Source organism: Panthera tigris, chromosome C1, assembly GCF_018350195.1.
Source record: "Panthera tigris isolate Pti1 chromosome C1, P.tigris_Pti1_mat1.1, whole genome shotgun sequence".
Lineage (NCBI taxonomy): Eukaryota > Metazoa > Chordata > Mammalia > Carnivora > Felidae > Panthera > Panthera tigris.
The window spans coordinates 204479850-204504985 of NC_056667.1; the positions used below are offsets into that span (position 1 = coordinate 204479850).

Here is a 25136-nt window from a genome sequence, read left to right on the forward strand (position 1 = left end):
TGGCTCAGTTAAGCACCCGACTTCAGCTCAGGTCATGATCTCGTCATTAATGAGTTCAAGCCCCGCGCGGCGCTCTGTGCTGACAGCTCAGAGCCTAGAGCTTGTTTTGTTTCCGGGTCTCCCTCTCTCCGCCCCTCCTCTGCTCATTCTCTCTCCCTCCCTCCCTCAAAAATAAATTTAAAAATATGTATTTTTTTAAATCTGCAAGCATTAGTTTTTAAGGCTCTCAGAGTATTTATTGCTTGTTAAAAAAAAGGGGGGGAGGGGAGATGTTGGTCAGTGATTTTTTTAACGACATTTTAATTTCCTAAACCATAATAGATGGTAAGCTATTAGCTACTAAGCAGTGAGAGTTACTATATCAAACTATACCTCTGGCTCAACTATACACAAGGAGGGAGCAAAACAGAGACTGAAAAAGGTGTTGGAATACAGTGGAATGACTTCATTATTAATCTAAGAGGATAATACAAGTAAAAAACTCCAAAAAAAAAAACCCCACCAAAAAACAAAAGGCCCACAACCCCACAAATACATCACTGTAAACAAAGTCCTTGGATGGGAAACCTGGTTATTAAGTTGCAAAGCGCTCTGAAAGGATGATGGGTATCAACATTTGCTCCAGCTCCTGTGTAAACAGGATCATACACAGAGTCCTCTGCTCTGATACATAATGTATTCTTGAAACAGTTACAAAATAAACCCAACATTTAAATACACCATCAGCTAAAAGGTTTTTATCAATTCCCTAGTTATGGCATAAATGTTTCCTTTTGGAATCTGAATCTTTTCAGTACTACCTGATTAAGGTCTCACTCACCTCAATTTCTAACTACCCCCCTTTACATATAAATACGACATTTATTTTAATGTTGGGAAAGACTGCTAATAGACTACAGGGCTGGGCTGATTAAGGACACTATCATGCCAATCTCTGCTTGCAAATTTCTTGAAACCGTTCTACACAGTTGAACAACACAGGTTTTCTTTTCTTGAAAGGGTCCCACCCATTTACATACCTGCATGTTTTCTCCTGTACCTGCTTCAATGTAACTAATGGACTTCCAAAACTCATTTCATCTTTTAAAGATATCAGAGATAAAAGTTTGGATCTCTTGTATTCCTTCATGGATTCCAAAAAGCATTTACCATAAATTTAGGAAATCAAATAGTACCATTTAAAAAAAGAGCAATAATTGGAAAACAGCATGTATCAAAATCTACAAAGCAAATGGAAAAAGAAAAAGACTGGATCTATTCCTCAAATGTACTCAGGATAAATTACAGAGAGGTTTAAATGTAAAATGATGAAACACTTAAGCACTAAAGGAAGCATGGAGAATTCCTCCCTCATCACAGAATGGAAGAAACTTTATGACTCAAAATCCAGAAGCAGTAAGGAAAAAGACTGGGAAGTTTTATTACATAAAAATCTACATGGCAAAAAAAAAAAAGATAATTTAAAAACTTATAAAAAATAGTTGGCTGTACATCACAAAGGGTTAGCATCCCTAAATGCGTAAGTTTCTAAAAAGAGGGAAGAGCAACATACCTAAAGAAAAAATAAGCAAGACCTATGAACAGAAGGTCACAAAAGTAGATAAAAATGTCCTGAATCGTGAAAATACGTTTACTCGCTCACAAGAATAAACCAGCTACAACTACAGTAGACACCCTTTTCCTCCCGAAAGACTGTCCCTCAAATGGAGAAGTCTGACAAGCCTGTGAACAAGGTTCAGGAAAAAAGGTCTTCTCATCTGCTGCTGGGTTTGTATGATGTTAGGACACAAGTCCTCCAGAGGGGTGTTTGCCACTATCTAATAAAAGTATGAATTTATCCTTTGTCCCAGTAATCCCAAACTTCTAGGAATCTTTCGCAAAGAAACACTAGCAAAAACACCAAATAACATATGCAGAGATATTCTTCATGGCATTATCTGCAGAAGCAAAAGACTGGAAACAGCCTAGCTATGTCCACTGATAGGGAATTAGTTGAGTAAACTGTGGCACTCCAGTACAGCACTCTGCAAACGTCATAAAGAGAGTGAGAGAGAGAGAGATCTCCATATATGGCTGCAGGGTGATCTCCAATGTAGATTAAGTTTAAAAAAAAAAAAAAGTACAGAACAGTATGTAAAGAAAGTATCAACTCCCTAGCTGAGAACATGGAGAACACAGACACACATTTAAAAAAAACTACAGAAAGATAACTGAAAGTAATAAAAACCATAACCTATACAGGCAGTGAGGGAACAGTGTGATCGGAACAGAAACGAAAGCTGGAATTCTTGAAATATACTTCATTTTGTAAGTTCTATCCTAAGTACAAAGAAAACCGCAGATAACATTTAAATTGTTTTAATAATCATACTGATGTCATTTTGAAAAACAGAGCGAGCAAATAACTTCATCAGGAACCAAGATTTTCAATGTAAAGGAAAGAGCTATAAATATAAAGTCAAGTATAATAAGTAAAAATCCTCTAATTCTAAGTTGGAAATATCCATATGACTCAATGTTTTCTTGTTTAAAAGAAAAAAACAAAAACAAATGAACGGTTTCCCCAGCCCTGCACACCAAAGTCCCAGAAGCAACAACTTCTTCGGTAGCAGTAAGCAACCTCGGCACCCAGACTGCGATCTAAATTTGATTTCTCACTAAAAGGAACCAGGGCCACTTGGCTATATACCTGCTTCCAGGTCTGACACAGAACATATATATGAGCCCAGAAATGTTTTCTACATTACCAGCTTTAGAAAAAGCTCCATTGTATACAACCATTTTCCCTCCCCTCCCACCTTCATTTTAATAAGAACCTCCTGACAAAGGTTTCTTAAGACTTAAAAGTCTTTCCGCCTACTTTTCCAGGACAATTCATCCCTAAAGAGGCTAAAGAAGGCAGAAATCCCCACCCTAGGGACTGTGTGTCCCCCAGATCAAGAAAGAGTCAGCATGGAGTGTCAGAGCCTAAGGGGGTGGAGAGGACATCCACAGCTGAGCAGAGGACAGCCCTGAGGAGGCAGGGGAAAAGACGGAGTCTGGTTACAAACAAGGGCACTGATCCAGTAAGTAAATAAGTCAGGAACAATGCGAGCCAGGTTGAAGAGACACACAAACACGGAACAACAGAAAACTGGAATGAACCCTGAATGTCTGGGCTGGAATGGGAGCACTGCTATGGACTTATGGTCTTAGAAAATACACACACACATACACACACACAAAGAAAATGTATGTGTGTGCACACACATACACATGCAAATAACTTTCACCTCCAACAGCAATAAACACACCCTAAATCTTGGCTTTTACACGCCATTCCCTAATAAATAGAGCCAGGATGGAGAAATGGGGCAATGGAAAGTTCCAGATAAGACTGGGAATATTTTCTTGTGCCCAAAGCAAGCGAATGCTAATAAAGAATAGGAACATGTTAAAAGGACACAGAAGCCAGCTTGAAGGAACCCTCACTGGCCAAATTGGGGACAATGTAAGCAACTCAATTATTATAATGGATTAAAATACTGAATAAGAAATAGTCCATACTGATAGAAATAGGAAGATACATTAGGAGCAGGACATTTAAATAATTTCAAAGTTCTTCCCACAAAATGTTTATTCTAATAGAGAAAGGAATAACTTTACAGTAGTAAAACCTAGTACATACACATCCTGTAACGGTTAAAGTGAACACCATCAGTCATGAAATAAATGGAAACTGGGCCACTTGAGAAGACAGCATTATTTCTGTTACATTCCGCCAAATCTGAATCTAACGGTAAGGAAACCTCAGACAACCCAAAATCGAGGGATGCACTACAGAATAACTGGCCTGTAATCTTCAAAAGTGAGACGGTCATAAACGTCAAGTAAAGACTATTCTAGAACTCTCCAAAAAGAGACTAGAGAATCATGGCAGCTAAAGACAACACATGAGTCTCGGATGTAAAAGATAATAAAACTTGCATAGGGTCTAAGGATTAGATGGTGGTTAGCATTAAGATGAATGGGATTTTCCTGATTTTGATGATTACATTGTCGTTATACAGGACAATGTCCTTGTTTGAAGGAAATACACACTGAAGTACTCTGGAGTATTGGGTCATTAGGTTAGTAAGTTATGCTCCAACAGTTCAGGAAAGGTTCTTTGTACTGTACTTGCATTTTTTTCTTTTTTTTGAGAGAGAGAGAGAGAGAGAGAGAGAGAAAGGCCACGCGCGAGCAGCAAGGGAAGAGCAGAGACAGAGGGAGAGAGAATCCCAAGGAGGCTCTTTGCTGTCAGGAGCCTCCTCCTTGGGGAGGCTCCTCCTGGGGGAGGCTCCTTCTGGGGGAGGCTCCTCCTGGGGGAGGCTCCTCCTGGGGGAGGCTCCTCCTGGGGGTGGCTCCTCCTTGGGGAGCCGATATGGGGCTTGATTGTGGGATCATGACCTGAGCGGTAATCAAGAGTCAGATGCTTAACCGACTGAGCCACCCAGGCGTCCCTGTACTTGCATTTTTAAAATAGCTTGTGACTACTTCAAAATTTTAAAAACAAAATGGGGTTTAAGTTATAGGAGTGTCCTGAAGGGAGCTTTCATCAAATTCTCAGAAACAAAACAAACAACAACAAAAATTACCACCCCAGTTCTATACTTTGAAACAAAAGGAAATACTAAATATGAATACATCAAAAGGAAATCAACATTTTGAAGACAGGTAAATTCAATAAACTTATATGCTTAAACACATCTACTTCAAAAGAAGTAAGAGCTGTTAGTGGTTTTAAATAACTCAATTATTCCCTTAACTAACGCCTTTCAAAGCTGCTCCAACGGACAGGTGGTTTCCTTAAGATCTGTCCATCTATTTATCTAAATACATGCATCCATGTTTTGTTCTCTATCACAGTATTTCCTACTGTTTTGGGAAATGCAACACCTTATTTCATTTTGTTCCCTTACCCTGACATAATATTAGAGCTCATCCATTATTTTAAGTGACTAATTGTGTTGAAGGATTTATCAGACTAAAACAATAGTCACTGCCAATCTATATTAACTCCTATCATTAACTTTTCAACTTACCGAAGAAACCTTAAGAAACACGAGCTGAATCGATGTTTTGGCGGATTTGCCTTTCAGGTCAGTGCTGATGAAAAAGACTTAACGTGGGGGTCCCCACAAGCGTAAGACGCCATTAGGTACCTGGTCTTCCTGAGCAACTAGAACTGGACGACACCCAAAGCCTGACATCTAATCGCTGATTCAGGAGAAGCTGGGTCCACAGCTACTCATCTCTTACCCCCACAAAGCAGCTCTCCATGTGACAGGAAGACTTCTGTTACTAAAACCTTAACTTCAGCTATTCCTGGGGCGCCTGGGTGGCTCAGTCGGTTAAGCGTCTGACTCTCGGTTTCGGCTCAGGTCATGATCTCACAGTTTTGTGAGTTTGAGCCCTTCACTGGGCTCCACACTGACAGCACAGAGCCTGCTTGGGGTTCTCTCTCGCCCCCTCTCTCTCTGCCTCTTCCCCACTCACGCTGTCTGTGTATCTCTCAAAATAAATAAACTTTAAAATGAAATAAAATCTTAGCTACTCCTAACCATGGCACCAGAAAGAGCAGCATGTGAAACAACACTGTACAGAGTGAGAATATCTACTCATAGTCACTACAGAATTCATGAACTTCCTGCTTCTCTAGAAAGGTGGGTTTCAAACTTATTTTTTCAACAGGGACCCTTTGTTCAAATTTTACTTGGAAGTATACAACTACAACGGGTTTGTTGTTTTATGGGAACCCAGAAGACATTTCAAAAAAATTTTTTTAATGCTATTTTTGAGAGAGAGAGGGAGACAGCACACAAGGGGGGAAGGGGCAGAGAGAGAAGGAGACACAGAATCCCAAGCAGGCTCCAGGCTCTGAGTTGTCAGTACAGGGCCCGAGCCCAACGTGGGGCTCGAACTTATGAGCTGTGAGATCATGACCTGAGCTGAAGTCAGACGCTTAACCGACTAAACTACCTAGGCGCCCCCCAGAAGACATTTTTAAAAGCCACTCCTCTACAACATATTCCCTGGGAAGGGGCGGGCAATGTCTTCACTAGCTGTAAAAATGCCAACTGAAAATAAGTGCCAGCGGTTAGCAACAACACCTTCAAGGCAACAAGACACAAGTACGTCCGTGAAACGAATATCCGTGAAGGTGGCCGGAATGAGACCACAGCCTATGCTGATAGGAGAAGGGGTCATCAAAATTGAATTCAAAAGCCAAAAGTAAAGGGATACAACAACAGAGAAAGAAAAAATGAGAATGGTTTTACTAAGAGTTAATTTTAAAATGACTCAAGAGGTTAGCATGAAACTTGATTCTATGATCTTACAGCTGGATAGCACTCAATTCTGCCAAGGAGTTCAGGCAAGTAGAAATTAAAATATAACTTGTAAGTTAGAATTGATTTTATCTTTGAGAAAAGAAAATCCCAAATATCAATGGTTTAAAGAACACAGAGGTTTGTTTTATATCAAACACAGAATTACGTGCTCCAGGGAAGGAGGCCTTTATTCTGAATGGCCATGTGGACAGCTGATGGCTGGCTGCACAGCAGCCCTACCTAGGGATTTATTCAATAGGTTTACCTTTTTATTAGCCACCCAGCCACCCACTCTTTTGATCTTCTGGATTGGCCACTCGGAGGTTGGAATGTAGTTTGCCAGAACACATCATTCCCTAGGAACTCACAGGACGTTGTTCTCAACCAATATGCTGCAGCATACCCATGTGCCAAAACCAGGGTGCCACCAAAATGTAAAACTGTCTTACATGTACTGAGTCACCCTAAAAATCCTCTAAACTTTCAGGATCTGGGCCCTTCACGCAAGCTAAAACTGAACTTCTTTCGCATCTCTTTGTATTTGGGCCACGGCGTTTTCTACAGAACAGCGGAGGCCAGGATCCAGTTAGGAAGCAGGAAAAAAAGGAGTATAAGGTGGCAAATGAAGACAAATGGCTGAAGTGAACTCCAAAGAATGCATTCAGTTACAGCCTGCATGCTCAACAGGGGTGAAAACGAGCTCTTGGGGGCAGAAAGAGAGAGATGAAAAAAATCCTGTAAATTACAGGGGCGCCTGGGTGGCTCGGCGGGTTGAGTGTCCGACCTCGGCACAGGTGGTGATCTCCCAGTTCGTGGGTTCGAGCCCATCAGGCTCACTGCTGTCAGCACAGAGCCCACTTCAGATCCTGTCCCCCTCTCTCTGCCCCTCCTCTGCTCACACTCTATCAAAAATAAAACAAACATGAAAAAAAAAACAAAACTACAATGGTCTGTGGCCCTGCAATGCTGAACCCAAACTGACCATCTTACGCCTCAGTATTCTGTCCCTCCCACTGGGTTGTCCTGGGCGTCACGGGGGCAGCATGGACATGGAAGACAAAGCAGCCGTGAGCAAAGTCAGACGGTGCTACAAAACCACGGCCACAGACGGCCGGGACTCTGCCTGCCAGACTCCCTGTCGCTCGTGGAGCCGTGCGGACGGGCGGCCTGCACGCGCACGGGCTGCCATCAGCTGCCTGGAGGACATGATTGTTCACATCCGTCGCCAGGAGCTTCCGTGCGGCTCAGGCTTTGACGATTAAATAAAAAGTGTCCGATTCAGAAAGTCATTCCACACATCACTAATTACATCATGTGCCAAAAAGAAAAAACAATAACCAGCCAGTTATTTTCTCTCAAGGAAAAGCTAAATTCACTAACAGTTAAGAAATTAGTCGCAGTTGTTTTACTTTTGCTGAAAAAAAAAAAAATGCTTTAAATGACAAAATGTGATTGGCACATATAATTTGACACACAATTTATACAAGTAGATAAACATTAAAAGTTATTCAGTAGATACAGATTTTTTAATTTAACTTTTTAGTTATCTTTAACCCTGGGTTTTAAAGAGGTTTACACTTCTTTTTATGCACGAAGCATAGCTATACAGAGAGTACACAGTGTGTGGTGTATCTGTGGTGTCCATTTTCAGAGAGGGGCAATTAGAGAGAAAAAGTCTAAAAAAGGTTTCGTAGGGGAAACAGAAACACTGTTAGGACATCTGTCAGGTGGGAAATGGAACTGAGTCATTCAAGGGAGATGTAGCGGGAGCACTCCAATTTGCTGAGTACTGAAACGTCGGGTAAGAACCAACCAACACACGCACGCACGCACGCAAAGTGAAAGGAACGTGAGTGGAGAGAACTGGCCTGGTACATATGACAGAGGGAGGCAGAAACACTCACTCAAAACCACAGGGCCAAGTGAACCCCCCGATAACTGTGAAAGCTTCATAAACACCGTGGCCCACGGTACGCTGCGGCTCTCCGCGTGGGGATCACGGCTGCCGCCATATTGGTTTGAGTCTTTTAATCCCTTCCAAAGAGGTAACAAAAATTGTATTTGAAGGCTTTCCTCAAACACGAAAAAGCAGACGAGCAAAGGAACAAGGGCTGTTTTGACACAGAGTGCTATGGTCAGGAAGCTTAAAAACTTCTAAACCCTTTTCCAAAAGAGAAAACTTGATGCCTTAACAGAGTGATGCCTTTGTTGGTGGTAACTAAATGTGGACACATCACACGGATCCCCTTCTATTCTGGTCCAGGACACTCGTGTAAATCAAACCATAAACGTGCACCGCTCCTTCAAAGGTGGTCCAACAGATACGCTTCCCACGTATTTCCAAGCTCGTGTTACACTGAAAGCCAGTGTGAAGATCAAGGGAGCCTCACAGCTTCACCCGTGTATTTCAGCATCTGAAATCCTTCACAGGTGTCCTGAAAGAGGAAAAGGTCTCGACCTACAGGTCAAGTCAATGATCATTAGGTGTCACTGTGACAGAAGGGATCTAAATAACCTCTGTAGCTACATATGGCGCGGGATTAAATGCACATATTACTTACAGTGATTTTTCATCTCGCAAAATGAATTCTGAGCAGCATGAAAACTAGAATTGTTCAAAACTACATGTTGTAAAACCTGTCTCTCAGGGATCTTGTCTCAAGTTTAAACTGAGGTCTCCTGAAGAATTGTGAATAAAACCAAACTGAACCAGGTAACAAATAAAAGGGGGAAAAATACACACTAAAGTCAATGCAGCCAAACGCACGCAAAGCCTGCCCCCTCCTACAAGAAATAATTTTTGCCACTGATTTGCCCACTAACCACATAACTGTCCTAAACACAAAAACACTTGAGATTTTTTTTTTTTCTTGCCCAGAAGTGGTTTCTGAAAAAGGATAAATGCAGTTTGACATACATAATTTAGTTTGCAACCGACCACGAAGGGGAGAAGCTTGGCAGGGTGGGGGTGGGGGTGGGAGGAGGGGTAGGCATGTATATATCCACGCTGTATATATATCCACGCTGTAACAATCTGATCAAACGCCACTAGAACAGCTGAATCCTTCTGAAACCCTCAAAAGGCTCTACAGTCTGCTGCAAAGTTAAAGGTTCTTTTTCTCCTCCTCCCACTTAACTGACCTTACCCCATCATCACCTCAACGTTCTATTTCATACCTTACGTTCCTAAGTGCAAAGGTGCTCGGCAAATGAAAACTCGGTAACACCCTGACTTCTAACTCTGGCTGCAGTCCTTCTGCAGAGACTCCTCAGGCTGCAGAGGGCTGTCGCCTTCAGAATAAACAAGGTTACGCTGCAATGTCAACAGAACACTTTGGGGTCAGTGCAGCGATCCGTCAGTCAAGCTTCCAGATTTCTCTCACAGTGGACAGGGCCGCATTTCTCAGAGGGGAATCAAGTTTTGTTCCACTCATCACTACCACCAAACAGCACAGCACAGGAGGAACTCGGTGGTGCTCATTACCAAAGACAGAAGAAAGCGGGTGTAACTGCCAATGGGCTGACATTAGCAGGAACCTCTGGTGAAGAGACTTAGCTCAATTATAAACGCAAAGTCACTAGGGATTTTTAATTATTAAAGAGTAAACCATATGCTAGAGTAACAGAAGACAACTCCGTAATCAAGAATGGCAGGAAATGGTAGTTCTTAATCTGTTTCTATTCTTTGACACTCTGAAGACCTCTTCCTTCCAGAAAAAGTTATATGCAAACTAACAATACATTGATAACAATGATGTAGCTAAACACACTCCAACTACCAAATTCCAGTGTTTACATAGCTACTTAGGAGATATATACGTATATCTATATGATACATATACAATATACATGTGAAGTTTTAGATGAATACCAGCTTTGCTCCGGACTTGTTTTGACAAACCACTTACTTTAAGTGTCGATTTCTTTAACCATAAAAAAAATGTCATTAATCAAAATAGACTTAGAAATGCCTATGAGAAATGAGGAACTATCATTTATAATGACAGTAATTCTCTTTGGTTTGATGGCTCTTACAGAAAGCACTCAGAAAAAAAGATGTGGCCAATGCTGGTGATAGGGGCAGTAGAAGTAAATACCCTGCTTTGTTTTTCTTTACCCCCCAAATAGCCAGTTTAGATATAATGAAACATGTACTGGTCCAGGCCACCCATATGTATAAAGAAGTTGTACCAAAGCTTTTCAAATTTATAAATCTAGGACATTTCATAGACGTCAAAACTTTAAGACATTACAATATTCTACTATGAAAGCCTAAATAAATTTAAAAGGAAACAGAATATTGACTCTGTCCTCATCCTAAATCAAAACCATAGTAACAACTTGGTCTAAAAAAAGTGAATGTCAAGACCTACAACCACATCAGAAGGTACAGCTTATGAAGGCATTTTCTAATTAAAAACAAAACACAACACAACAGACATCTTTGCATTACGGAGATTAAGTACTAAGTATTACATATTTTAGCACCAAAAATAATAAAAGGATTTAAATACTATCCTAGGTTTAGAATTATAAAAATCTGACTTTTAAAAAGATCAACACAGATTCGCTTTTTCTATAAATGGTTCCAAGCAACACATACCATGATATTTTCCAAATGCTAAATGCTGTAGCTCCTCCCTTTCAGAAGCGTCTTAAATCAGTCTTCTTGGAATGGCTATGGCCAACACTGAAGTTCAAGTTTTAAGTCAACACCCTCACTACTGTCGTATAGTGTATACTGTGATATGGAATCCACACTATACGACCTTCCAACCATTCTCTACCCCTTACTCTATGCCACGCAATCTCCATGCTGCTGCCAGATTAATCCCTCTCAAGTACAGGTCTAAATCATATCACGTACTAGACAGAGACAGAGAGAGACAGAGAGAGAGACAGAGAGAGACAGAGACAGAGAGAGAGACAGAGAGAGACAGAGACAGAGAGAGAGAGAGAGACAGAGACAGAGAGAGAGAGAGAGAAAGAAGCTTCAGTATTTTTTCTCCTGATTAGCTAAAATCCCTAGCATCATTCTAGCATTCAGGACTCTCAAATATAGTCCTAAGCTTCTTCCTCACCCTATAGTCAAACCAAACTGCACTAGGCCATGTTTCCCATTGTATTTTGTCTTGGCTCATGTGGCTCGTCTTGCTTCCCTATTCCTTCCTTCACAGGCCCATCTAACTTCCCAGAAGCTCAGTAATGCTTTGCTGGATGCCCTCAGGTGCACAGTTTCCCCCTGTGGAAACCTCAAGGTTCCCGTCGGATGCAGTGGCCTGGTGTGAGAGCTGGAATGTAATGCTCTTCACCCTACAGATTCCAGGATAGTGGGGCCTGTCCTACTTACCCTTGTCATCTTGAAACCTGCCTCATGACTGGGAACTCCGATTCCTTCGAAAAACAAATGTCTAAGGAGATTACTGAGGCCAGAGAAGCATCATATTAAAATGTCGGTTTATGGTTTATAGAAATATCATTAATATAAAAGTGTCCCATCCATAACAGATTATGTTCCAATTCACCATTTCAGTTCTTTGCAATCTTACAAGAAAAGAACATTAGGCCTCATATACACAGCATAATCTGTTTCAGAGAACTGTTTTTTATCCATCCAGTTAATTTATTTATGAAAGGAAGTTTCTAAGTCTTTAGAAGGTAAAGAAGATACCAGCTTTCAGGTTGCTATTAACTTGGTTGACCCTATCTTAAAGAACTCTAGAAGAGCAAACTGGTGAATACATGAGTAAAGGCACTGAGAAGGTGGGCAACTTGGGCCTGTGGAAGGAACACTGGGCGGCAGGAGCCCTGGATTCTGCACGTGACGTGCAGCCCAGCTCATTCAACTTGCCTACGTCTGGTTCCTTCACCTGTGAAACAAGGGAATTGGATTTGCTGAACTCCAAGATCCAGTTCTAACACTCTGCGCTTCTAGAGGGCCAACACATGACTTCCTGGGTAATTTCTAATGAGAAATGTGGCAGAAAACAGTAACTCCCTGCCATATTTAATCTCTCAATTTTGTGGGGGGAAAAAAAAAAAGAAAACCAAAGAAAAAAAACTTCACAGATCAACCTAAAAAGGCCCACATGTTTCAGGGTTATTGCATTTTCAAAGAAATCTTCAAGTTAAAAAAAAAAAAATTTAAGACAAACCACCCACAAAAAAAACAATCTATGAGGATTAAGAAAAATAAATCTAAGAAAAACAAAACTATGTCCTCCAAAAGACCTCATATCACTAGTAACTGCTAAGTAACACTTTAAAAAAAAAAAATGAATTTCCTGTTAGACATTTAAAATGCCTAACAGTTAAAAAAAACTGTCAGGCAGGCAGTAGGAAGGAGTGGTATAAAATATTTCCTTTCAAGTTGTTTCTGGATCTCTAGTCTAACAAAATAAACTCAGGTTCCAACTACAGGGAAACGAAATGTAAAAACTTCAGCATCCCCGGCACAGTGAGAAGCCAGCACACCAGGATCCGTGCTCCGTCCTGTCAGCCTAACTTAAACTCTCCAACAGATGTCGCTGCACGGGCTTTCATACAGGGGGATTCGTGTTCTTCCCCAGTCAACCTCACGACTTGATTAACGTGAAGCCTCTCAGGATAACTTTCCAGGTTTTTCTTTTGCCTTAAAGGCTTCAGACAGGCGGATGTGAATGTGAATCCTCAGTTTAGGTCCTCTCAGCTTCCAGTTTGGACTTCTGAGTTCAGAAGTGCCACCACGGTGCTGGTGGCTTGACCGTGTCAGTAACTAGGGGCTACCACACTCACCTGGAACAAAAGCACTTTACTAAAAGAGCTCTGCAGGTGTTTTCCTAAGATGCTGGAGGGAAGAGGAAATGTTTTCTAGAAAATACTAACAATTAATTGAAATTGAACCTCTATTTCCCACCTCCCCACCCCAATCAAATTGAAAAAAACTATCAAAACACAGGACCTGGACTCTTCATTACATTATCGCTAACTCTGGATTCAGCTGATGAGTCTTACCTTCTGATGCCTTGATCACATATCCCCCCTTCTTCTCACCGGGAGGCACATTCAGGAGCTGCATAATTCTGTCAAGTAGCCCATGGATGATCTCAAATCCAGGATTCTTGTTGTAATAAACAGCACAGAGGTGCCTGTAGTTTCTTGCGCCTACATCTGAAAAAATAAAAGAATTAGACACAAGGCCATGGTGACCATAACTTAAGAAACTCCTATGGGGCTAAAAAGCATCTTTATGAAACTTAGAGCTAAAGCAAATACTTAGAGTAAATTGGGGGGTGGGGTGAGGAGACCGTAAGTTCAAAGAGTCAAAATTACATTGTTTAAAGCATATACAGGGACACCTGGGTGGCTCAGTCAGTTGAGCGTCTGACTCTTGATTTCGCTCAGGTCATGATCTCACGGTTTGTGAGTTCAAGCTCCGCATCAGCCTCTACACTTTCAGTGCAGAGCCTGCTTGGGGTTCTCGCTCTCTCCCTCTCTCTCTCTCTCTGCCCCTCCTCCACTTATGCTCTCGCTCTCTCTCAAAATAAATAAATAAACTTAAAAAAAATGTTAAAAAAAGCATATACATTGGCTGGAAAACTATGAAGCGATTGCTTCTCGGCCTTTTGGCTAAGATCAAGTGGAAAACTGAAGCGAAGAAGGGAGTAACTATCACAAAAGTTAGGACAGTGGTTGTTTTAAGTAAAGAGAAGTGATAAGATGGGGAAGAGCCTTACAGGACGCTTGAGATACTGGCAATAAATATTCTATTTCTTAGTTTGGATGGTTTATAATCTTTTCAAATCATATGTTACATATATTCTTCACAATTAAAACATGAAAAAAAGCAATATAGGAGGACAAGAACAAAACTGATGTAAATGTAAGCCAAAAAACTCTCCACACAGGAAACAGAATGAAGAGAAATATACCTAAATGCCAACAGAGATTCTATCTGGGCAGAGATCATGTTTACCAAATTTCAGCTATTTTCCAACTGTTCCTTGATTATACATATTATTCTACTTTGAAAATCAGCATTTCCAAAATATTTTAAGAAAGATGTGCAGCAACCCAAATAAACCCTGACGGTGAGTGGATAAACAAAGTATGGTTCATCCACATAGTGGAATACTACTCAGCAATGAAAAGGAACAAACCATTAATAGATGTGACCACCTACATGAATCTCAAGGGCATTCTACTGAATGAAAGAAGCCAGTCTCAAAGGTCTACATACAAGGCCATTTATAGAACATTCTGGAAAAGGCAAAACTATAGCAACTGAGAACAGACAGTGGTTGCCTGGGCTTAGATGTGGGGGAAAATGTAACTCCAATGGCACAACGTGGGGGTTTAGTGGCAACAGAGCTGTTTTGTGTCTTGTAGTCATGGTTACAAAGATATGAAACTTTATTAAAACTCCTTTTTAAAAAAAGTGCATGGCATATAGAGGTAAACTCAAATTCAACAGTGAGCATTTAACTTGAACAGATACATATTCACTTGTGGCCCTTTAATTCTGAAGGAGACTGCTGCTCTAACACAAACATCGAATGCTGACTTCATTTTGCTATTCAAATTAGGGACAGAGAAAAAATAAAACAATGTCTACCTGGGGGAAACTGAAAAATAATCTACTTTATATTCTCATGGAGTGAGCCAAAGTTCTTCCACAGATTTATTCCCATAGCCACGACTGACAAAATACAAAATGTCTTCTACCTTCCAGATATCCAAATAAAACCTGGGTATTTTAAGACACTATACGACTAAAGTAATAAAAAAGTGAGCACATAAATGGGGTGAAAAGGAAAACTCACAACTGATTACTATGTGCCAGGTACTTATTAGTACCTATCATTCTTCTATAATCTTACTTAATTTTCAAGACAATCATGTACAGTGGGTTTTATTACCACTATAAAAGGGGACAGGAAAAGTTAGATGGAAAAACAAAGGCTCAGACAGATTTTACCCAAAATGTCAAGCAAACTGGCTGGAGCTAACTGTAATTACATAGCTAATAAGCTATAAAACCAGGATATGACTGGGATGGTCTGGCTCTAAAACACAGGCTCTTTCAGGGTGCCTGGGTGGCTCAGTCGGTTAAGCATCCGACTTCAGCTCAGGTCATGATCTTGCAGTTTCTGAGTTCGAGCCCCACACAGGGCTCTGTGCTGACAGCTCAGAGATTGGAGCCTGCTCCAGATTCTGTGTCTCCTCCTCTCTCTGCCCCTCCCCTGCTCATGCTCTGTCTCTCAATAATAAACGTTAATTTTTTTTTTTTTTTAAAACACAGGCTCTTTCTAGTAAACACTGCAAATGTTGAAGTCTAAAGGATTTAGAGATTTCTTAATCTCTGAAGCACTTAGATGAAAACATACAAGCTTAATACAGTCAAAGATGTACGTTCTTAAAATGGTTTTAAGAGGACACATTTTAGTATTCTCATGTGTTATTTGTCAGAAGTCCTTCAACTGAAGTTTCAAGCCATCAACAATATTGTAACTCATGGAAAGAAAGCGTATTCGAAGTGACACTTCTGACTAAATACAGTGAAGAAATGACCATTCTTGCCATGTAACATTTCTTAGTGCCCACTAAGTTCAAGGCACTCTAGTCTATGTATCCCTGGAGGGAGAAGGTCAAAGCCAGCACAAGGCCTGCACAGACTAAACCCTCAACAATTAACTTCTGAATAAATGAATAAAGCCCAGAAAGGGGACACACACACACACACACACACACACACACACACACACACAGAACAATTAAACGGGGCCAGGCCCAGACAGTGGGCCACATTCTCAGTCCGCACAGGAGCCAGCTGCTGGAGGAAAGGAGTTCTTCACTGTTGTCATTCTCTATCATTTCTCTTTGTGAGAATAAAGGAATTTGGTATCTAAAAGCTATAATTGAAGGTGTAAGAATAAAAACTAGTATTAAGACCAGGCAGGCATAAAACCTCACTAAACCAACCACATGCATAAACTAAAATGAGGGGCTTGATTTCTCCGTCGGAACACACACACGCACACATACACCCGCATACTCCCTGAAGGGAAAACAATGCAATGAAACAGAACTAAATTATCCCTTTCATATTACTGACTTGCTCCTGGGTATCTCTGCCATGTGGTACCCATTTCTTAGTGTCACGTGCTTCCACTTTAACCCACAGACATGTATTCCAACTACTTTGTTGTTCCACTTTTGCTGGGAGAGAAGAGCCCAACAGTAATGCCAGCGTTCAGAGAGCTTAGCACCATAACCTGAAGCTTTGTTTTGGTAACCTCGGTGCCTTGGAATACCTCTTTCCTGATCTCCAAACCACGTAAAACTTAACTTTTCTGATAAGAGGAGCAACATCTGCTTTAAAGACTTCGAATTAAGAAAAAGCAGGTCGCGTGATTTTGATGATCAGAATGATGAGCTTACAATAAAAATTACATGCCTTAAAATTATATTCTATTCAAGAAAGGTTTCAAGATGTTTGCATAACACACGTACACATACACAAATACGCTATGTATTTTTAGATTCAATTTTGCAATATTTTTAAGAAAAGCCACAGATTTTTAGGGCCTTATACTAAACCCACTGTAAGAATTAAACTATTTAGATGGTCCTTCCAACTCCCGCCACGGACTGGCCTTTTCCTCCACATCTCCCCAGTGCTACCACTCCCTCTGGACTTGCTTCCTCACATCTTGCTAAGATATTCCCTCTACTGTAGCCAAGTTGAATTAAAGGAGGAAACGACCACATATTCGGTTCCACCCATTCCTCCCTGGAGAAACCGCCAGGTAGAATAAAATTCCGTCTCCTAGTATTTTGCACCAAGGGACCCTCTTACATCACAGGAAGTTCCCTGACTACATGCCGCAAAATAAGAACTATTTAAATTTCATGCCAAAACAAGCGTTTGTTGGAAGTGCCTCAGTTCTTCATAACTCCATTAACAGACCTCTTGTGTTAGGCCATCAAACAATTCTGCTTCTTCAATGGGCCTGCCAAGTATGTCAGCCTAAATTACCAATGCATTTTGCAGACTTCAAAGTACTGCCTGGAGAGGCTGATCTAAACCACCCGAAAGAGGGGATGGCTGGCTACAATTCTAGAAGCTGAAAGAACATGCCAAATGATTTTTTAAAAGAGGAGGAAAAAAAGTGGTACATGATGTCCTCCAGTAAAGAACTATTAGCTACAACTCAAATTATTCAAACAGGCTCCTGCTCAGTGTAGACCGTCTCTCACCACGGTACGAAAAATAAGAAGCAAATTACGGGTGTTAGGTTATTATATATGGACAGACTGTAAAAGGGCAGAGTCTTCAAGGGAACAATTCCGCCTCTATTCTCAGACTCACGTAAAGGCCCAAATACAGATGCTAGGAGAAAGCCTACTGAAAAACCAGAGGTCGACACTGAGCACTGAGATTAACAGTCTGGTCAAGGCAGAAAACAAAATGAAGCACCTTTGTTTTTAATCCATTCCACCCAATAAATTTCTTTAATACTGGTACCCAAGAGACTATAGTTAATGTGGCAAATTTTGCATATCTCCTGAAACATGGCGATGTAATATTAAATGATTCACAAGAGCTACAAGAATTATGTGAAGACCTACACCTTAATACCTACCTGACATAAGAAAACAGGAACATTTACACACTGGTGTTAGGGCTGCAAGTTTATAAAAAAAATATTTTTTTTTTAAACGTTTATTTATTTTTGAGACAGAGAGAGACAGAGCATGAACAGGGGAGGGGCAGAGAGAGAGAGGGAAACACAGAATCTGAAACAGGCTCCAGGCTCTGAGCTGTCAGCACAGAGCCCGACATGGGGCTCGAACTCACGGACCGTGAGATCATGACCTGAGCCGAAGTCGGAGGTTTAACTGACCGAGCCACCCAGGCGCCCCAAAAAAATCCTTTTTGGAAGACAATTTAAGACAGCAAAAATTTAAGGTGCATACCTATGGACTAATTCTATTTGTACAAATACATATTTGTATAAGGGTACAAGGATACTCATTACAACAGACATGTTAGCAAAAACCTGGTAGCAATCTAAATATTCATCTTAAGTCTGAACAAACTATAATACAGCCACACAATGGAATATCATATAGACATTAAAAAGAATGCAATGGACAGAATGTGTTCATAGGCAAAAGTACATGATAGGAAAAGCATAATTCAATTTTTTAAACACTAGAAAGTATTTATATGTATCTATGGCTCTACAGAGAAATGTAAAACACATGATTGCACATGCACAGGAAATATACAATAAGAGTGTGTGTGTTTGTGTGTGTGTGTGTGTGTATACATTGTAACAGCATATACACACACACATATACACATAAAACTATAAGAGTAGGATTAGGAAGAAGTTGGATATGTGTTTTGTTTTTTATTAAATATGAAAAATAAAATTGCTCTTAATATGTATTTGTGAAAGTTCTTAAAGATACTACAAATTTTAAAAACAGAAACCTTAAGGGGCGCCTGGGTGGCTCAGTTGGTTGAGCATATGACTTCGGCTCAGGTCATGATTTTGTGGTTCACTAGTTCTAGCCCCATGTCGGGCTCTGGGCTGACAGCTTGAAGCGTGGAGCCTTCTGTGGATTCTGTGTCTCCCTCTCTCTCTGCTTGTACTCTGCCTCTCTGCCTCTCTCTCTCTCTCTCTCTCTCTCTCAAAAATAAATAAAATTAAAAAAAAAAAACAAACAGAAACCTTAACAGCAATTTTCCTTAAAACTTCTATATTAACACACCAAAGTATGGATTTTTTTTTTCTTTTTTTAGATAATGCTGAAAGCCAAAACATAAATGTGAGGAGGAAAAAAAAATCTATGACCTTCTCAATGCATGCAGCAAAAAGTTATAACTGTGGGTTGCCTTTTAGTTAACATAAACCTGGAACAGATTTTTAACTATTAAAAAAATACAATATGCAATGCATGACAGAGCACATTATACTCACATTTGCAGATTTTAACTATGTGGAACCAAACACACTAAAATAACTTTCCATATTAAAAATGATGTTATTTACAGTTAAGATGCCATCATATAGGGGAATGATGCTACTTCAAATACTGTCAATGTCAATGTTCCTTACACCCATATTTTTTGAATTATTAATTGGAAATTCTACATGCCAAAAACATGAAGTAGTAAAATTAAATTAATCCAGACTGATGACATAAGCTTTCTTCAGAAAACCACATTCCACATGTGGACGCTAGATAATCTTCCATTATTTGATGGCTGCAGAATTAATGAACAATTTCTCAGAGCTCAAGTATTTCACAAGCTCATAATGAAAACGCCTCTATTGAGCTCTTTATCAAGCAAAGAGTTATAGAAAAAACTATAAATGTCTGGCCGCCGTATTCAGTAGGTTACAATATAGACAGATCCACGAACGGTACAGAGGAAGCTGGAAGAACAAACCAAATCACGGAACAGTGAATTAGTTGTGTTCTACACAGCCTTGGTGGCCCAAGGAGGAAAGAAGAACAAGAATCTCATATACTGTGATTAACGCTAAAAGAGATTCTGGATTTCCACATCTAAACAAGTCAGGGTCAGAAGATCATTCCGATTTAGAAAAGCTACGGAAGAGTGCAAAATTTTAGACACCACTTGAACATTAGGGGGAGGGGGTGGGCGGGGGCAGAGAAAACACAGCTCGTACCAGGACCGTAACGATGCTCTGGAGAAAGTAGGAGTGGTCTGAGCAAGAAGTGAATGAAGGCTTTGAGCGAGCATGCTTGCTCGGGCAAGCGAGGTCCCCGGAGCCCTCCCAGCGTTCACGGGCCTGTAACCTGCTCCATCTACCGTAATATTAAAGCCCCAAAGCCTTCAAGTGCAGTAGCTCAAACTCAAGTGCGTGGCGACGTGATCATCAGGATTCTCCATAGATGTGACTGAATCATGCTAAACCTAAGGCACCTTATACCCTTTACGAAGCCAAGCCAAGCCATCTTGCTGAGGTATGGTTTCTTTTAAACTCAGACTCAACCCAGCGATGTGTTCTCTACCGCCACTTCAGTGAGCTTCTAGGCATTTTGGCAGCTTCAGTGACCATCATGAAATAAACTGTGATGGCAGAACTCAATCTGCTTTTAATAAAAAGCCAGAATGTTGGGCTTTGCAAAATCCAATTGCTTTTCTGGGCATGAAGATTAGCCCAAGTTAATTCATAAGTAGGTCCTGGGCTCCTCTAAAGTAATTTACTCTTGGGACGGCTGGGCGGCTGTCGGTTGAGCATCCAACTTTCGATGTCAGCTCAGGTCATGATGCCAGGGTTGTGGGATCGAGCTCCACGTCAGGCTCTGTGCTCAGAGTGGGGCCTGCTAGACATTCTTGCTCTCTCACTGCCCCTCTCCCGTGCCTGCTCTCTCTCTCTCTAAAAAAATAAATAAATTTACTACTTTGTTCATAGTTTAGTTTATATAGAGGGAACTATGAACAACTGAAATCAATAACTCACAGCAGCCTGATTTGATAGCTTCAGGGTTGCTTCTACCGACTTCCGTAACACAGCTGAAAATTCACCCCACACCACAGTCTGCATTTAACTTCATTCCAAAGACACATGCCATTCTGCCCAAAAGGGATAAATCCGCTTAGCTGCTTGAGTCATGACTAATTTTTAACAATGGTGCAGCAACTTTGGATCCTACAGCTCAGTAAATGCAGTGGCTGGCTCAGCCTTAAAGAGCCAGGACATGTTGGACTCCACACTGAAGTCTTAATATTTGAGAAGTGTGTCTGACTTAGTTGCTCAACAGGAAGCTAGCCTGATAGTCTCACAACATGGACGGTCAGTCAGTGAGTCCACACGAGCAGAAGAAAGTGTCCAATGAGGTCAAGAATGAAAACATTTCATTTGCTCTTACAGAAACGTAAGAGTACAATATGTACGAGAGTACCGGAACACAGGGCGAATAAAATTGGTGGGAGGCATATAATAATCCAGCAGAGATTTCTTCTTCATTTCCATTGAGGAAGATACACCTGCCTATACAAAACTGACATGAGGCTGGAATTCGGGGTTTTACTTAATGTTACAAAACAAGTCAGTGGTGACTGTCAATCCTTCTCTGTGCTATCAGGATCCCTTGTACATTCCCTTGGAGCCCTATGTATAAAAACCTATTTACGGGGGGACACCTGGGTGGCTCAGTCAGTGAAATGTCTGACTTCAGCTCAGGTCATGATCTCGCAGTTTGTGGGTTCAAGTCCAGCATGGGACTCTGTACTGACAGCTTGGAGCCTACAGCCTGCTTCGGATTCTGTGTCTCCCTTGCTCTCTGCCCCTCCCCTGCTCGCACGCGCACTCTCTTTCTCTCAAAAACAAATAAACGTTAAAAAAAAAAAAAATAAAAACCAGTTCATCTCCCTCAAGACTGGCAACTCTTTCTCTTATATTCCAAACAGACCCTGCAAAGAAAAGGAACTCAAAGACTCTTCGGGGGCGCCTGGGTGGCTCAGTCGGTTAAGTGTCTGACTTTGGCTCAGGTCATGATCTCACAGTTCGTGGGTTTGAGCCCCACGTTGACAGCTCAGAGCCTGGAGCCTGCTTCAATTCTGTGTCTCCCTCTCTCTCTGCCCCTCGCCTGCTCACACTCTGTCTCTCTCTCAAAAATAAATAAACATAAAAAAAAAAAAGACTCTTCTACCAGTGCAATGAATGAGATGGTCTTGTTTACTCTTGCCATACATCCCTACCTTCTGAACTTTGGGTACAGCACCCCCCGCTAATGAAAATCTGGGATGTTTTTATATTACTGGAAAAGTTCTCTATCATTTCATTTTTGATACTCTAGATTTTTCTTCTTCAAAACAGTGTGACTATTTAGGAGGAAACGGCTAACTCCGACAGAAAAAAATGCTTACTGGCTTGAAAGGCAGTAAAAATGTATGTGCTCAATTCACTGAGGAGAAGTGGCTGATGAATTACTGAAAAGAAAACAACATTCCTGTTTTTAAGTAAATAACCACCCCCCCCCCCAGTACATTTTGGTTTTTCATGCCCTAAAATAAGAAGATAGAATACAACAGAAGAAAACCCAATTAAATAAAAAATTAGGACAAAAACGGAGCCCCAAGGGCGGCAGCAAGGTGACATTAACCCTTTAATGGCTGGACGCTTACAAGTCATTCTCATGGACAATCACCACAGACCAGGACGCTAGGTACCTGGCCTCAGGGACTGCTAATACCCCGCCAGTAAGAGCAGACACCAAAAGGTGCCTACTACACGGCCAGAATTTTTCAAAACGCAAATTCATGTAATCCTTACAAAAATCCAGTAAGTGCAACCATCATCCCCACTGCTACAGATGAGAAAACAGGCACAGGGAGACTGAATAAATTGTCGGAGGTTGAGCAGCTCTTAAGTGGCAGAACCAGGACTCAAACCCCAAAACGCTGGCTGTACAGTCTTGAATCCATGGAGCTGAGCTGCCGCCGCTACAGGGTCCTCTGCGTACCCCCAAATGACAAGCAGGGGGTCCACCTGCACATACGCAGAATAATCCATCAGGAAAATGACTTGCTAGGATAAAAACTCCGGGTCTCCCTCAAGAGGAAACCTACTCCAGAGGGTGAACTTACTGAGCACGCCTCCCTCCTCTCATTCCTCAAACCCCACTGACGGAAAAGGTTAAAGACAATAAACCAGAATGGTGCGAGATAACAGGCCAATGTCTTATCAGATGAAAATGGCTCCACGGGGAGAACAGCACAATAATCACAAGTAAAAACCGGAATAAAAGGTCTGCTACAGAGATGAAAACTACTCTTTCTGATGACACGAAGTGTAGCAGAAATGCAAATCGGAGGTGACAAGTATACAGACTGACTTTCTGGGGTTATCGCCAGGGCGATGTGTTACGTGACGGCCCAGAGCGCTAGCACTGAACAACAGCTCGCTCGCTCTCAACAGGCGGCCTTCTCTCCAAGCGCGGTCCTCGCTTGCGGAGTGGAGTCTGTGCCTGGGCCTTCCCAGAAACACATGAAAGAAAAAAACAGCAGAGACATCCCTACCAAGGGCTGCACCACAGCCAAGCGCTCTGTGCTCACAGCGAAAATGTCCTCGCGGCAATCGTGGGGACCTCAGCTGGCTCCTCACCCTCCAGACTCCGAGCCGCCTGCTTACAAGTGTGCCCAGCCCTGAAGCGCCCTGAGGGAGCCCCTGCCATTAGGAGAGAGGCCTACCGCTGAAACAGTATTACAACACTTTTGAGGAAACTTAGTGTAACTGACCTAATCCTATACACATCTGTAAATAGGTTGGATCACCAAGGATCAAAACATACAATTCAAAGAGCCAAGACGAAAGGAAAGGAGTCAAAATTAACAGAAAAACCTGACAGTGAAATCATAACAAATTCTCAGTTATCTGTACCGATGGAGGATTTGAGGCACAAGAACCCTCAGAACTACTTAGAGCCGGCACGGAAAATGTTTTGATTTCCACCACCAAAGAAAACTGACACACCACCCAAAGAAAATGCTACGCAGACTGATATTAAAATAAACTTTTATTCTCTAAGGATATATGCACAGAAACCAAATTCTGGCCTTAGCTTGAAGTCCAAAACTTATCCAGCCTTGGGCAAATTAACACTTCCCTGTCTTAATTTTCCTATATATTAAGCATGGACAGTGTTTTTGGCCCCATCTGCCTCAAAGAGATGGATTAACAATCAAAAGAGAAGAAGTATGTTTAAAAAGATTTTGAAAAGTATAAAGTACCATCCAAATGCAAGGTGATGCCGTTAGCCGAAGACAAGGCTGCACACCGGGAAGTCGACGGAATCCAGCTTCGGCGGAAGAGTTTGCTACAAAAGGTTCACATACCGTCGGCACGGACGTGCCTCTCTAGTGTCCATTTCCTAAGATCAGCTGATTTACAGCCAACGGTTCTCAACTACTCTGGGCGGTCAGAACAACTGCCATATGATCCGCTCCAAGAGAAACTGAGGAAAAGGCCTTTGCTGGTGTCAACAGATTCAAAAGAAAACACGGAGTTCTGCAGTCTGGGGTGAGGCTCCCGAATAGAACACAGGATCTGAACAGTTAAATCCAGGGAACCAGAGAAATACTGCCAGCAGTTCAGTCATTCGATGGTACCGCTCACCAAGAAATGATCTCCTATGCAGCTCCAGACCGACCTCAGTCTGAAGACAAAAGTCTGAATAAGACTGACATCCTTGGCAATCAGGTTTAAGCACTAACTAAATACAGGTTTCTTCAGGAATCTCTGAGTTCCAAACGGTGGACCAAGCAACTGGCTGTACTAAGAAGTCCAGACGACACTGGAGACAAAACCTGGTAAAACGTGTATAATAACTAGTACAAGAGTGACAGTGAACAGCCACTGCTAACTAGAATGGCAAGGTATCAAGTACCTTAAAATGACATGCACATAAATCACAGGATATAAGGAAATGTTCCGTAGTACTTTTTTGAATGTTTCTTTCTTTTTGAGAGAGAAAGAGACAGAGCGTGAGGAGGGGAGGGGCAGAGACAGGGAGACACAGAATCAGAAGCAGGCTCCAGGCTCTGAGCTGTCAGCAGAGCCTCACGCGGAGCTGGAACCCACGAGCCGAAGTCAGATGCTTAATGGACTGAGCGACCCAGGCACCCCTCAAGTTGAGGTTTTAACAGGGTTCTTCATAAATGTTAAGTTCTTTACGATTTGCTTTCCATTTAAAGAAATAAGAGAGCAACCAAATATTTGAATAGCTTCCTTGGATGGATTCATATCAATCATGAAAACT

General features: G+C 41.5%; 1 protein-coding gene across 1 annotated transcript in view; it reads right to left on the reverse strand.

Annotated features, from left to right (window-relative positions):
• FARSB (phenylalanyl-tRNA synthetase subunit beta) overlaps positions 1–25136 on the reverse strand; it is a 74322-nt gene that overhangs the window by 12614 nt on the left and 36572 nt on the right. The window contains exon 17 of the mRNA XM_007099306.3: positions 13344–13499. Within this exon, the coding sequence (XP_007099368.2) occupies positions 13344–13499 (156 nt within the window). The remainder of the gene's footprint in view (positions 1–13343; positions 13500–25136) is intronic.